Raw genomic sequence first — 14,614 nt, forward strand, 5'->3', positions numbered from 1 at the left:
CAGATATAGTATTTTTATCACTTCTGGTTTACTGTATCTCTGTCGTAGTTAAACTAGATCTTGTATGGCTCTTACTTTTTATTTTTATTATATATTTTATAGGCCATAAGAACCAGATTGTTTAAAGCTCTTGGTGTTATTTGGGCAAATTCCCTTTTAGGACAGTTGTGTTGTTCTATCTACAAAATCTTGTTTGGCTATGAAAGTAGTTGCATATTCTGTTCCTCTGAACTGTGATCCATCTTTTGAAGTGTAGCTATTTGCAGTGGCCATGAGGACATTTCTCTGTCTTTTCAATTTTTTACTATATTTTTATAGATAGAGCTGAAAGAGTATGCAAAAAAAATCTTCACACATCATTTTTTTCCATTTTTTTAGCAATGTGTATTTTTCATGTGTGTGGGTTCCTCAGTTATATATAAAGTGTTCTTCTCTCAATATTTTCTGTGAATTTTTTTCACATAATCTGCTTATTTGCAGGTGAAGTGTGTTAAGTGCAGGCCATGCAGTGAAGAGTACGTGAAAAATACACTTTGCTCATTGTTTAACTTTTTTTGTTGGTTTTTTTTCAATCTTGACCCTATCGGGAATATATCTTCTTATTACTAGGATGGTAAAGAGAGGCTATTTAATCTGATGTACACTTAATAAATACTTTCCTGTTACACTTTACTCTGTCCACCAAATAGATTTTTTTTACATTTAGCATTTATATTGGCTGCTCTTGCTTAGCTGTGTGAATTGCTTTTATAAATGCTTTATTTGCTAAAACATGTGATTCCATCTGTTCCAAGACTATTTTTAAGTTTACCTACTGCAAAACCACACTTCCATTGTAAATTGCCACTACGAAATGCATAAAAAGTCTTTTTCTTACATAAAGGCAACTGTAAGGATAATGGTGTTGCCAAGTGACATGATTTTATCCTAAAATTAGAAATCTTCTAAAAATTTCCATGTGAGTGAATTATTTTTGCTGTTTGCCATGCAGTGTTTTCTCTTTTTTCATCTCCAGGATTATTTACAGTATACCTGATTAATGCATATCCCATTTTTCTATAAAATGTGAAAGCAAAAGTTAAGTGAGATCTACAACAGCCTCTATCTTAAGGAAACTCTTAAGGAAACTCCTCAGACTAAGTGGTAGGTAGTAAGTGCCTGGAGGAGGACTGTGAAGAAAAAGAAAAATCCAGTTGGATGCAGTTGGTGGGAAGTAAAGACTATATAAAGTAAAAAGTTAGAATAAGAAGTTGCAGAAGAGACAGTGTGGAGGGATCTGAAGAAGAGGTGGAGGCAGACAGGAAGGTCCACAGAAGCATGAGAAGCAGGACATAAAATGTAGGAGGGTCATGGGAGAGGTAGGCAGAATAAAGCGACAGAGAATGAATGACAAGATAGGAAGCAGTTTATATGAGTTTTCTTCTAGAAAATGTTTAGAATATTAAACCCAGATCCTTTCATGAGTTTTGTCGTTTAAGGTCTGTTTATTCAATGTCACGTTTTGTTCTTTGCTAGTTCGATGTCTTTGCAGTTAGCAGTCTCCTTGCAAAAAGTGTATTTCAAATAAATCTGTAATTATTCCCTTAAGAAAATGTGAATGATTTAGTTGCAGAGGATCATACTTGATGCTATAGATGGTAGCATGAAAGCACGCCAAAAACAAAGGAAAGGAAAAAGGAGAACATAAACTCTCTCATCAGAATAGCCATCAAACAATAGACAGGAAGAGTTCTTGAGCATTAGCTTTATGTGCTATTTAACTTTTTTCCAGGATGGAAAACTCTACAGTTTCATGGAGTCATTCTATCTTGACTTCATCATACACATGATAAAAAGATTTTTTAAACTAGCATCTCTCCTAAGGCTACATTTTCTTAATGAAAGTTGATGAAAACTGACATACTGGGGGATATTTCCTAATGAAAACAAAACTTTAATTTAAATATTTGAAAACACTTTGTAAGCCTGAACTAGAAGAAATGGTCCTTATCAGAGGCTGCCTGACTGCCATGGTGAACTAGCCCAGGCTTTTCCCCAGATGTCTTCACTATGATAGTGGACAATGCTAGATTCTCTTCAAAAGCTCCATGAAATGAGAGTAAGTTACTGGTAGACTTCATCGAAGTGTCTGTTAGGCGGAGATGGTCTTAAAATTTGAAGCATGAGAACTTAAATTTATTTCCAAACTTAACTTACTTTTTTTCCTGTTTAAAGTCTAAATATTGTGATCTAGATCTTCAGTGTCCAACCCACTTTTGGAATCTGAAGTTCTTGTTCTGAGCATTCTTTGCCATGTTTTATAGCTGGAAAAGACTATTTCCATTGTAGTGTTGATGACATCAGATTTTTTTTTTGTTATGAGATGGTACTTCTCTCATTTTGCCACACAGGGCATGAAGGTCCTCAGTCTGTGGATATACTAGGGTGCATATAGTGAGGTGGTATTTATATATATATGTATGTATTTGTGTGTGTATATATATACACATAATTTAGCATATATATAGATATAGGTATGTACTAGTGTATGTTTGTGTATATATTTATATATACACAAAGATTTTGTGTTCTTCTCTCATACAGAAATTAAGTTCCATGTGAGAACAGTCCTTCAATCTCTCAGTGCATGCTGACACACTTCAACATTTCATTCTGTGTTGAGCTGTCTGTGACTCCTAGTCAATGTCAGTTAAGACAAGGAAGTATTTGTGGGGAAAAGAAAATGCCCATTGATTAACTCTTTTGGGTTTTTATACTTGCTTTACAGGCCAAAGTTCAAAAATCATCAGTTCATCTCCAAGCATAGAGAGCTTGTCTGGAGGACGTGAATTTACAGGATCTCCACCTTTGTCTGCATCAAAAAAGGATTCCTTTTTCAGCACCATCTCCCGCTCACGTTCCCAAAGCAAAACTATGAGCAGAAAAGAGTCGGTGGGTTCTTTTAAGTTTTTTAATCTATTTTAATGTCACACTGCATTACTTGGTAGAGACACTCATTTCTTCTATACATAGAGCACTTTCACTTGGAAATGTTTCCTTTAGCACACATTAATGGCCACAGCATAAATAAGCTATTTCAACTGTTTGTGCTGAGTGATGTCACCATTATGGCTTCCATCCCATTATCCTACCTGAAATGAAACTGCGAAAGTGCCTGTTGCCTCTGGGAAAGACGAGAGAAGTCCTGTAAGATTTCTTGCTTTGTTAGACTTTTGTTGTAGGCCTGAAGTTAATAAGCAGTTCAGTGGGAAGCTTGAATGCTCAGCAGATCCAAACATGTCCATCTGTTGTCCCTGAAATTCCTTAATACATCAGAGGTTTCCCAGTGCCTGTAGCATCTGTAGTCTACAGTCACAGTTCTATTTCTTGCGCAGCTCTGACCTTCCATTTGGTCACAAGAAGCTAGTATTTAAACAGGTTGTTCTCATCCAAGAAAATCAGCTCTTCTCATGGGTATGTTCCAAAGAAATTCTCATCCCATACAAGATATTTTAGGAACACTGCTGTGATAAACTAGGTATTCCATGGAACATGAGGATCCTTGTTTAGTCTCTAAACACATTTCGCTTTGTCTCTCTGCTGACTAGAGAACAGTTACATAGCAGATGTAGTAAGTCGTACTTTTTGTAAGGTGATGGCACAGTGGTTTTCTCCATTCTTTTTTCACAGATGTAGGCTCAAATAACTCCCTATTGATTTCAATAAGTAGGAATTGTAATAGCCAAAACTTCTGTTACAGCATTCTTCAGGTGTTCAGAGCTAATACTGCACAGAAATTTCTTCTGAACTTCTCAGCGCTTTTTATTTTCAACAGCAGAATCTTTATTAATAGTCACATCATGTTTTCAATTTGATATTCAAAATGTTCTAATGAAATGCACAACTTTGTGCAACTTTGTTCAGTTTTTGTTCACTGAATGAGGGTGTTTAATTCTTGTTCCAAATGCTTTACTGTTGTCTAAAGAAAAGCTGTGTTTTGTGGTTAGTCAACAAGAAGCTATAATTTTGGTTTGTGACCATTTAAAACATGTTGAATTTAATTTAAAGCTAAAACAACAATTTAATTTCTTTCTGCTTGTCCTCATGAGTTGAAGAAAAATAAATACAGCAGTATTGAACTTTTCTTTTTATGTGGCTTAACAAGATCTAAATACAGCTTTCATTTGCAGCTTTTATCCAGGCCAGAACTTGGGGGTTTTGCACCCATAAAATTTAAGAATAATTCCTCCTTAGTCCTCTAATAGGAGGCAGGAGAATGTACCACTATATATTCATACTCAATTAAAATCCATTCACTATTAACATGTTTTCCGGGTAAACAATGTCCCAGATTTGGGGTATTTTATAAATGTTTTCATCAAGAATTTTTGATAAAGAGTTATTCATTATAACAGATTTGTTGTCTTTATGATCATTTTCAGTGGATTCATAATCATGATAAACAAAGCAGGGCATAGATTTTCAAAATAATCCTTTGAACTGTGATATGTAATTTATATTTTAGCATTTTATGATTAAAGAGCTAGAAAAGGTTTTAGGCTACCATTTCCTTGTGTTCAGTTTTTGACTGACGCTTAATATGGCAAAACGGAATTTGTAGCAGATCCAAGAGTAAAAGGTTTGTTTAAATCTGTTTTCTGCTGCACAAGAAAATGTTTGGATTTTGTTTTCCTGTAAAGTTCATGGTACTTCATTTTCCATATAGAGTAGAAGATCCTAAAGAGTTCTTCCTGAGGTCCCAAAGTAGTTGCATCAGTATTCTCCAGTTGTACAATTGCTTCTTTTCCATGTTTTCTGGAAGCAGAAGTCTTGAAAACATAATGGATCCACATCTTTGTTTTATTTATCAAACTGAGCTGGTTTACATTTTTAATCTAATAATTATACAGATTACAGTGTTAAGTATTAGGGAAATTACCTTTGTTGGAACATTGCCATGCATCAATCTCTTTACAAAAAGATGGTTTTGAAATCAGATATTCTTGGTGTGGCAGATGAAAGATAATCCATTTTCTCTTCATCCTTGTATTTCTAATACCAACCCTTTCCAAGCAAAGTGGAAGTGGAATGCATGTGTAAAAATACATCCTTTAACATGCAGTTAAAATAAGTTATTTTCACAGAGCAGAGTGTGTTACTGTAATAGTGTCATGAGATGAACAGGAATGTCATTGTCAGACTGCACTGGAGTTCTGTGTCCAGCACTGGGCTCCCCAGTACAAGAGAGACATGGGCATACTGGAAAAAGTTCAGCAAAGAGCCACAAAGGTGATGAAGGGACTGGAGCATCTCTCCTGTGAGGAAAGGCTGAGAGAGCTGGGACTGTTCAGCCTGGAAAAGAGACGGCTCAGAGGGGATGTCTCCAATGTGTTTCAGTATCTGGAGGGAGGGAGTAAAGAGAACAGAGCCAGGCTCTTTTCAGTGGTGCCCAGTGACAGGACTAGAGGCAATGGGCACCAGCGGCAACACAGGAGGATGTCTGATCGTCAAGGAAACATTTTCTTTTGCTCTTGAGAGTGGCTGAGCACTGGCATAGGTTACGCAGGCAGATTGTGGATTCTCCACCCTTGGAGATCTCAGAAGCCATCTGGACACTAATCCTGGGCAGCCAGCCATGCTTGGTGGCCCTTCTTGAGTGTGGGGTTAGGCAAGATGAGCTTCTGAGGTCCCTTTCAACCTCAGCCATTCTGGGATTCTGGAGAGGATAAACGCCCACGGAGGAATGTGACATGTCTAAATTCTTTCTTTCCTGAAGAGAGTCCAACAAGTTGGGCTTTATCTGTGAGAGTTACAAACAAAATTGATACTTGTTTCATTGCCTCCAGGAATACACTGTGTCCATTTATCATACTAAGGACTTCTTAAGGTTATATTTATTTGCATTTGGGTTATATTTATTCTTCTACATATTTTTTTTCCCCTCAGATGCAAAGATCAATGTAGCAACTTCTTTATTTCTGTTACCAGAAACAGATGTTCCCTGTTTTATTTAGTTAAAGAAATGAATCTACAGCCTCAGGGCTGAATGCACAATATCAGATCATGTTCTGGCAGCCTGTAGCATCCTGATGTTTTTCATGTTGCTCTTGACTGGCACAAAGCTGTATGTTAATGTGAGGTCCACCAAATGGGTTTGGAAGCCTGTTTTGTGCCCAGCATTGAGATGGTTCCCTGCTCCTTTGTATCCTTTGTGGCTTTCTGACAGGAATAACTTAAGCAGCAGTTTCTGGAGCTGTTTTCCTGTAAACAAACACAGGAAATTTTAATCTGTAATGCACTCTAGTGTCCACTATCTTCTGAATGGTTCAGTCTTGCTGGAATAAAGTCCTGCAAAAGTTCCTCTCCTAGCCTACTGCCCTCTACTTTTCGGCAGAGTTGTGAAATAGGGTGCATTTGTGGTCCATTTATTTCTCATTATGTTTCGTTTATGTCTCCAGCAACCATTAAAGAAAGTCTACCCCTCTTTTTAGCAAATAGCAAAGCTGCTTAGATGTTGATTCTGGCAAATATGGTTGCCTGGTCCCAGTTTCTGGCAGAATCTTCTGTAAATTGCTTTCAGACATGGAGATGTGCCTGAGAGGAAACTTCTGAGTCAAACAATATAAACATTTTTTAAACTTTCATTAAAAAGAAAAAAAGTAGGAAAATGTGGATTTGACTGAAAAGAAAGTTTTAATTTGGGGAAACTGTGTATTTTAACAAGTAAATTTCTACATAAAAGGTTTCAACTTAAGAAAAATCAAATTACCCATTTGGAAAATATATTTGTTAAAAAATTCCCAAGAAGGAAACATTTCTAAGGAAAATCTGGAGCAGTTAATTTTCTTTACTAAAATAATTTACAAACATGGTCAATCAGAATCCTCATTTCTTAGCAAAAATATCCTGAACAGAAGTGTCATGCATCATGCTGGTTTTGATTACACAGACTTTTTAATTAAATCAAATTTGACAACATATGCTATTGTCCCCACAAGCACGTATAAACAACTGTTACTGTCTGTGATTTACATAGCTAGTCTGACTGATTTGAAGTTAGTTATGAGTACCCCTACAGGTTAGAAAATTAATGTATGCCATTATTTTCAATTAAATAGGCATCTGCTTTACTGATTTAAGAGCCTGAGTTTAAGCATACAAAGTTGACAGTTCTGCTCAAGTAGAAGTGGTATATGAAAACCAAAGAGATAATAAAAGAAATACTAGGCAACCACACAAAGAAAACCATGTATGCAGAAATTCCTTTGAAGAAGAACATGCCTTTTGTGCATGGTACACATCTTGGAGATGGTTTTTGTTACCATATATCTTTTCCCTGACTGTCACTTTTACAATTTCTTTACAATGTTTTAAGCAAAATACTTGTCAGTTCATACTTAGCAATGCCAAGCATTTATTTGGAAGTACAAATGCTATGATGAAATGTGTTTTTTTCATTAAGCATCATAAAATGTGCCCAGAATAAGTTAGTTTGTCTGTATACATCATCCAATGCCTTGATCAGTATATTGGATTTGTTAGGCCTAAAGTTACAGACATGTTGATTATTCTCAATGCCATTAAGTTTAAAATACTTTAATGCCTTCATGTTTAACTGTAGTTAATACTGGAGGACATATGTCTCCCTTATTCTGATGTGACAGGCCAATTCAGACACAAAAAAAATGCAATTTATTTAATACTTTGGTGCTTGTCTAATTTTAGGGTTAGATGAAAAGAATATTAAATTTCAGATGCTGATGGGTCACATGAACAGAGTTTGTAGAAAAACCTCTGAGGTATTTTGGAAGTATGGTTTTTTTCTTGGTTGCCTTCCTCTGGCTCAAACAACATCCTGTAACTCAAATGAAAGAGCTGAAAAGAGTAGAAGAAAAAATAAGTTGCCTTTTTTAGTTTATTAGAAATACTTGCAAGTTTCTTATAATTTAATGAAGCAACAGCTGTATGCATGAGTGGCAGCTTTGAATCCTAGAGCTCCTTATCTTTTTTGGAGTGATTCATTTCAGGGAAAAGAAACTGTACTGTGATAAAAACTGGAAGTTAATTGCTTAGAAAAAAAAAGATGAATAAAAACCCAAGTGGCTCTGCAGTGCTTTTTCTGTCATATTACGAGCATTAAACATGTATACAGAACAGACCTGTGGGGCCATTTGGAATATTTTAAAAATGTCAATGTAAACTTGTCTTTCTCTGGTGCAAAAGATTCAGATTCTGCACTGAAGCAGAATGATACCACTTGGAAAAGGCAATAAGGACTTCAAACATTATTGGGTAGCCCTAAACTGTCAGAATTTAAAAATTACGAAAATCAAGAATGAATGAGACCATCAGCAGTGTTTACAAAAGGATCAAAGTGACTTAGGATACTAGAAGTGTGACACTTCACAGCAACCATGCTACCAGCAGAGGTACAGGATTTGCTCTGTCCATCCTCTTTCCATACATTAATCATGAAGTTAATGTTTCAGCATCCCAGTGGCAAAGAAAAACATACCAGAGGGTCTGTGTTGGTAACTTGAGCTGCCCCATTTTCCTTTCCAGTGGGAATTTCATCTCTTCATCCTGCTCTTTTAAGATAACGCCATGAAATTACTGTCCATTTCTGTGCAGAGCTGAGAGACCTGCACTGAACTCTCAACAAAAACATGGATGTGGATGAGACACATGCCTCTAAACCAGGCTGTTGTTTTATTTGGGAGTTTTTTGAGCTGAAAGGGTTTCTGTGTTTGGAAGACTTTTTTTTCCCACTGGAATAGGTTGTGGCTATGCATTTAATAGCTTGATTCTTATTTTTGTCTGCATTTTGTTAAATCAAACAATTCCCTATAAAAACAACAAGACTTGTACTTCTGTTATTTTAACAATGTAGTATAAGTGGTGTATATTTAGAGCCCCAACATAATCACTATACTTAAATTTTACCTTCCTTAAACTCTGAAAAATTAGAGATTCTAAAACCCTTAAATAAATAATCCTGCTCTGGTCTACATCCTCAGTCATGTTAGGAATCACAGCAAAGGTCAAATACATCCAGCCTGACCAGAGGAAGATTTAGTGAAACTATTTTGCAACTGATGCTTAAAAAGAATTTAAATGAGTATGAGTTTAACAAAGAGTGTAGGACTTTGAGAGTCCTTCATAAAGGGCTGTGTATGTTGAACTGTGTGTGTATTAAAAAGCTTATTCAGGCAGCAAAATCAAGAAGTATACTTATGTAAGTACATCACACCTAATCAACTCTTTCAGTAAGGTTCAAGCAAATACGTTAGTATTATAATATTGAAGCATGGAGCACAAACTTTAATTAATTGCAGAATTTCTATGTATTAATCATTCCATATCCCTAACCATCCCCATATGCATTCAGCAACACTTACCACATTGTTTCAGAGCGCTCAAAAATCATAAAATGGCGAGGCTATTTCCCTGTTCACATTTCTCTTACATTTGCCACAGTGGGCTTATGCAGCCTTAAAGGCCAGCAATGTGTGTAACAGATGGGCAGAAAGTCCCTCAGATGTGATACTGAATGTAATGGAGGAAATGGGATTATCATTTGCCTATGTGTTTATTTATAACTATTTCCAAAATGCTTACAGCCATACCATCTAAATTGATGTATCAGTTTTTTATTTATGAATAAATTTTCTGATATTCTTAAATCAACAATCTCAACAGCAGCACTGAGGGAAGCCTTTTATCAGCATTTGTGTTCAAAGGATAATTCCTAGTACCCTACAGCTCTTTCTGTTCTTATCTATTCCCTTACCAAGTGGAATACTACCTATTTTCTCAGCTGTTCAGTGCCTACCAATCCGCAACGAGTTATGCACAGCTCTTTGCATTCCATGGACCTTGCAGATTTTTATGGGTTTCGTTTTTAAACTGTCTCTTGGCAGTCCCAGAATGCAGTGCTTGCAGGTGGACTTGTGCAGGCAGCAGGTAGATAAGTCTCCCATGTCTTGTGTCTGCCGGCAGAAGTTTCTTTCCATCCCTGCCTTCCTTGTCTCCAGGCAGGAGCTTTCTCCATTAGTCGTATTTATCCTTCCCCATCTTCCTACTAAGGAAAAATTGTCTGATCATAGAAGTGGAATATTTTTAAGAGGAAAATGTACCCAGGTTAGATGAAAACAAGTCCTTCTCATGCTCCAGTAGTACAGTTGCTGGTTTCTAGCTCTGAACAGTGAGGCTGGTGCACCTGGAAGCTGTTCCAGTAATAGGTTTGACAGTGGGAGGTGTTTTGGAGAATTTCCAAGCCCATGGTCCTTTGCCACTAACATCTCCAGGCAAGGTGGGATGTGGCAAACCAAGCTGATTCCAACAGCGTGACACTGGCAAATTGGCTTTGAACAGTTCAAGATGGAAATTCAACAGCAGGACCTGGTGATTAGAAGCTGTTAGCCAGAATTTCAGCGCTTTTCAGGACTTTAATTGAAATTGAACGTATCTGTCAGTGTAGGGAGATCCTCTGAGGCACCATCTTTCATTTTCTTCCAAATTTTTAAGCTTTATTTTAAGAGACAATAAATCAAATAAACTGATAATCATACATCAATGCAATAAAGCAGCTATTTTGCCTCAAAGTCACCAATCTTAGTAGAGTTTATAAATAAATATGGATTGTAAATGGATAGTGTTTATTTGTAAAGAATAATAAATAAACATGTAAACTCCTAAAACTAGGGGGCAAGGAAGAGGAGAGTTATTCTAGTTTGGAAGAAGAGGATAAATAATTGACTACAAATTCTTGTTTCTTATATTTCAGGAAAGCTACAGATGCATAATGCAGTAAAATATACATGTGCATGTATGTCACCCATATTCAAATTCAAAAACAGTATGAAAACCATACTTCTTCTTGCATTTAGAAAGTGTGGGTCTCCTCAACAAATGCTAACTCCAGAATGCTAGAAATTTGGATGTTGGAAAAAGGTTTCTGGGTCATTGGTTATTCAGAATCCAAGTTGCAGCCCCTGTCAATTTTGTTGGGGCTTGTTCTCTATTTTGAGGGTGAATGTTAAGTACGGAAAGGCTGAAATTCTTATTCCTTTAATCCTTTATTAATAATCTCTTGGTTCTGTTTATGTGTGCATAGCTTGGAGAAGTATAGTGAGATGCCATGCCTTACTGTGTTGTTACAGAGAACACACAGAGGAAGTAAGGACTGTAGTAATGCCCAAAAATACATGCCTTCTAGCATTTTAATTCATTGCCAAATTTGTCTTGGTCTCATTCTATTTGAACATTTTTATCTCTATTATAAAATTCCTTTCTTGTCTTTGATACTTGTTTTCAATCAGAGCACTCTGAACCAAGTATGTTGTTGTTGTTGTTGTTGTGTTGGTACATAACCTGATTTAGCTTGGCTCCTAGGAGTCATAGTGGATATTTTGTTGACCTTTCCTTCATTTTTCATTTTATTTTCTTATTTTTTCCTAGTCCCATTCCCCCACCCCTTTCAGAGGGTTGTCACAGATATATGTTCACAAAAGATTTGGCAGTGGCAATTCTGTTTCGGGTTTTAAAACAGGTAATTACTCTTCTGCATTTACTTCTTTGAGAAGAAGAAGATACATTGTACCCTGAAATGTTTTAACTTTGACAGCACTACGTTTGAAACCTAGACTTCTCGGATTACTGTTTGCCTAATTCATTTGTGCTTACTCTGATGTCTTCTGATGTATTTTGAGATGTACAGTACTACCAGAAAGCAAAATTGGAAAGCAACCGGTCAAAGTAATGATAAGACAGAGAAGAAAAGAGATTTTTTTTAAAAAAAAGGTTTCTCTAGTCTGACAGAGAACCTGTTTGTGCTTTAAGGGTTCTGATCCAGAAAAGCAGTGAAATAAGTATGTAACTATCAGTAAGTATAAAGTCTGAGCAACTATGCCTACTAGCACTACACTGCACTAGTGAAATTAAGAGAAAATTTAAAGAGTAGAAAAGAAAAAAGGGAAGGAAGACATTCCTACTTAAGCTATCTCATACCACACTGGAATAGCAGTCCGAGTTAAAATGGTGTGGAAAAAAAAAAAGCATGAGCAGGAGTCAAAGTGGTATCAAATAAAAACATGGTTCATGTTTGCTGTGCATACGATCTAAAGGAACAAAATGCAAGTTTGTAGAACTTAGCTGAAAGTACTGTGCTTAAAATGTTTAACATTTATGAAAGTATATTCAAAATAATACAAACTAGGCAGCTGTGAAGATGTGAAGAACACAAAACATGAATTATTTGGAAATACATTAAGCATGGGGATATTTTAATTAGCACATAGGCATATAAATACTGTCAGATAATGGTTCAGCACAGGAAATCAATACATAACCTCTACTTCTGCAGGAATTAGTATATGAAGGCAGTATCTGAACTTCTTTATGTCCTCCCTGGGTAATATATTAATATCCGCAAAATATCATTTTGTGCAAAAATTTCACGAGTACCAAAATTTCAGTGTAAAAGTGACAACATACATTTCACCTCTGACTCTGATGTGCTTGGTGCACTTTCATCTAATCATTTCATAGCCCCTTCCACAAAGAAGAAACTTTCTCTTAACATCTGCAAAATAAATGCTTTATGAAAACTCTCTCAAAAATTCCACCTTTTCATCAACAACAGTTTGGCTCCATGCTGAAGCCATGTCTAGAAGACTGACTAATATAGCCATATTGTTTCCATGTCCTCCCCATATGTGTGTCTCCAGCCATCTGTTGTCTCTTGGCTTGCACTGTGAAGTCCTTCAGAGAAGCGGGATTTTTCTTTGTGTTTGTACAGCACCCAGCAGAGCAAGGCCTTGGTCCTGATGAGGGACCGTGAGTGATGCAGTTAAATAATAGATAAGTTAAATTTGTAAATAAAATAAATTAAAAGTTTGGGTTAAGTTCAACTGTATGTAATTCAGTGCTCAGAAACAGGGGTTTCTGGTTTAAATGTCAGCATATGCTGTAGACTATTCTGTGGCTGGCATAGAATATAAAAAAATTATGGGGGTGTCAACCAACATTCAGCTGTCAGAGATTCAAGATTATAAGGTTAAATCTTGTATTTAATTCTTAGATTAGAAAATGAAATAAATTCTCACAAAATGGAAAGAGTAACCACTGCTTTTTACTCCAGGGGAATTTGCTTAAAATTAAATGAGAAAGTAATTTATGCCTTGCATCTGAGTCTTGTTTGACTTGTAAACTGCTACTGACATCCAAAAAGTATACTATCTGTATAATTTATGAATAAGAACTTATGTACTGGAAAGACCCTTAGCAAGTCCCTGACTTCAGGATTTCCATGTATCAATCTAGTTTTTCCCATTATTTCCTCTAAATGTTTTGATACCTCAAATAAAAATTATTTTCTAATTTGCCCTGCCAATTTGCCAAGAGCTATGGGATGTTTCCTGAGTGCTCTTACTATGAATACTGAAAAAACTGAAAATGTGACTGGGCAAATTAATATAAGAAAAGTAGCTATTAACTACAGGAAAAAACAAACAAGCAAACTAAGAAACCCCACACCACCTCTAGCTCAAGACATTGCTGACGTGCAAATCTGTGTAGTCTGGAAGAGTATTCTGGGCAGTACCGTCACATGTTTATGTCATGACATCCTTTTTTGTCCACATTTCACTGAACCGATCATTGACCATCATCAGAACAGACCCCAGGAAGACTGGGCTCTTCTGCCAACTCAATTCTGCCACTAATTGGTTTTTTTATGTTTTAAATTTCAGTATTAGTGCTTAAATGCCTTAAATACCTTTAAATACTCTTCTCTTTGAAGGTAGTTTCTTTTCCACAGCACTTAGCATTTTGGTAGTGCTGCCAAGTTAATTCTTATCCAGGATTCAGATATAAGATTAATGGAATTTTGCCATTCTGAGAATACATGAATGAAATGCTTGGACATACATTGTTGTAAGCTTTGACAACAGAGTTTGCTTTTTCTTGACTTTCCTACATGATAAAACAGACAGAAGCACAATTTTTCTTTCATTTCCTGAATAGTGAGACTGAAAACTAAATGGTATTGTGAAAGAAAGGCATTACAGTCCTGATTTTCTGGGTTTGTATTCCCTGTTTTCCATACTTCTGTGTTAAGCTACATGTCATGTATTTGGGAGAAAATTTGTTTAAACTAATAAAAACAATTTTGAGAAAGAGTGGCTTCTTCCAAAACTATGTCATCAGACCTTGTAAAGGATGCCAAATTCCAGTGTCCTTACCCAGGTCTGCAACCCATATTGCAGCTTGTAAAGCCATGAGCTTTAAAAGGATAGGATTACAATGTCAAAACTGTAAAACTTTCTGTTCTTGACTACACTGACCACTTTCAGTTATTCACAGCTGTTTTTCTGATGCAGTAAAATTTGGTGAAAAATGGGGCATGGGAGAGGCATTGCTGATCTCATTATGAGCTCAGGAGAGAAGGAAGGATATAAAAAATTTATTTCCATACCTGTCTTTGTAAAGGTGAGAAGATAGATGAAAGGAAGGGTAATAAAAACAGAAGAACAAGCTTTGGACAAATGGAGAGTACCAGAACTGTATAGACTGGGGGAGAAAATAGCAAAGAAATGTCAAAAAAATTAATCATAAAAGAATTAGTTTTCATGGC

The 14,614-nt window shown here is 36.1% G+C and overlaps 1 protein-coding gene across 1 annotated transcript in view; it reads left to right on the plus strand.

Annotated features, from left to right (window-relative positions):
- LOC121673491 (TBC1 domain family member 5-like) overlaps positions 1–3,190 on the plus strand; it is a 116,022-nt gene extending 112,832 nt beyond the window's left edge. The window contains exon 16 of the mRNA XM_042046826.1: positions 2,768–3,190. Within this exon, the coding sequence (XP_041902760.1) occupies positions 2,768–2,964 (197 nt within the window). The 3' untranslated portion in view covers positions 2,965–3,190. The remainder of the gene's footprint in view (positions 1–2,767) is intronic.
- Positions 3,191–14,614: the final 11,424 nt, after the last annotated feature.

The sequence above is a fragment of the Corvus kubaryi genome, unplaced genomic scaffold (assembly GCF_017639235.1).
Source record: "Corvus kubaryi isolate FWS band 111438036 unplaced genomic scaffold, C.kubaryi_AGA036_p1.0 65459, whole genome shotgun sequence".
NCBI lineage: Eukaryota > Metazoa > Chordata > Aves > Passeriformes > Corvidae > Corvus > Corvus kubaryi.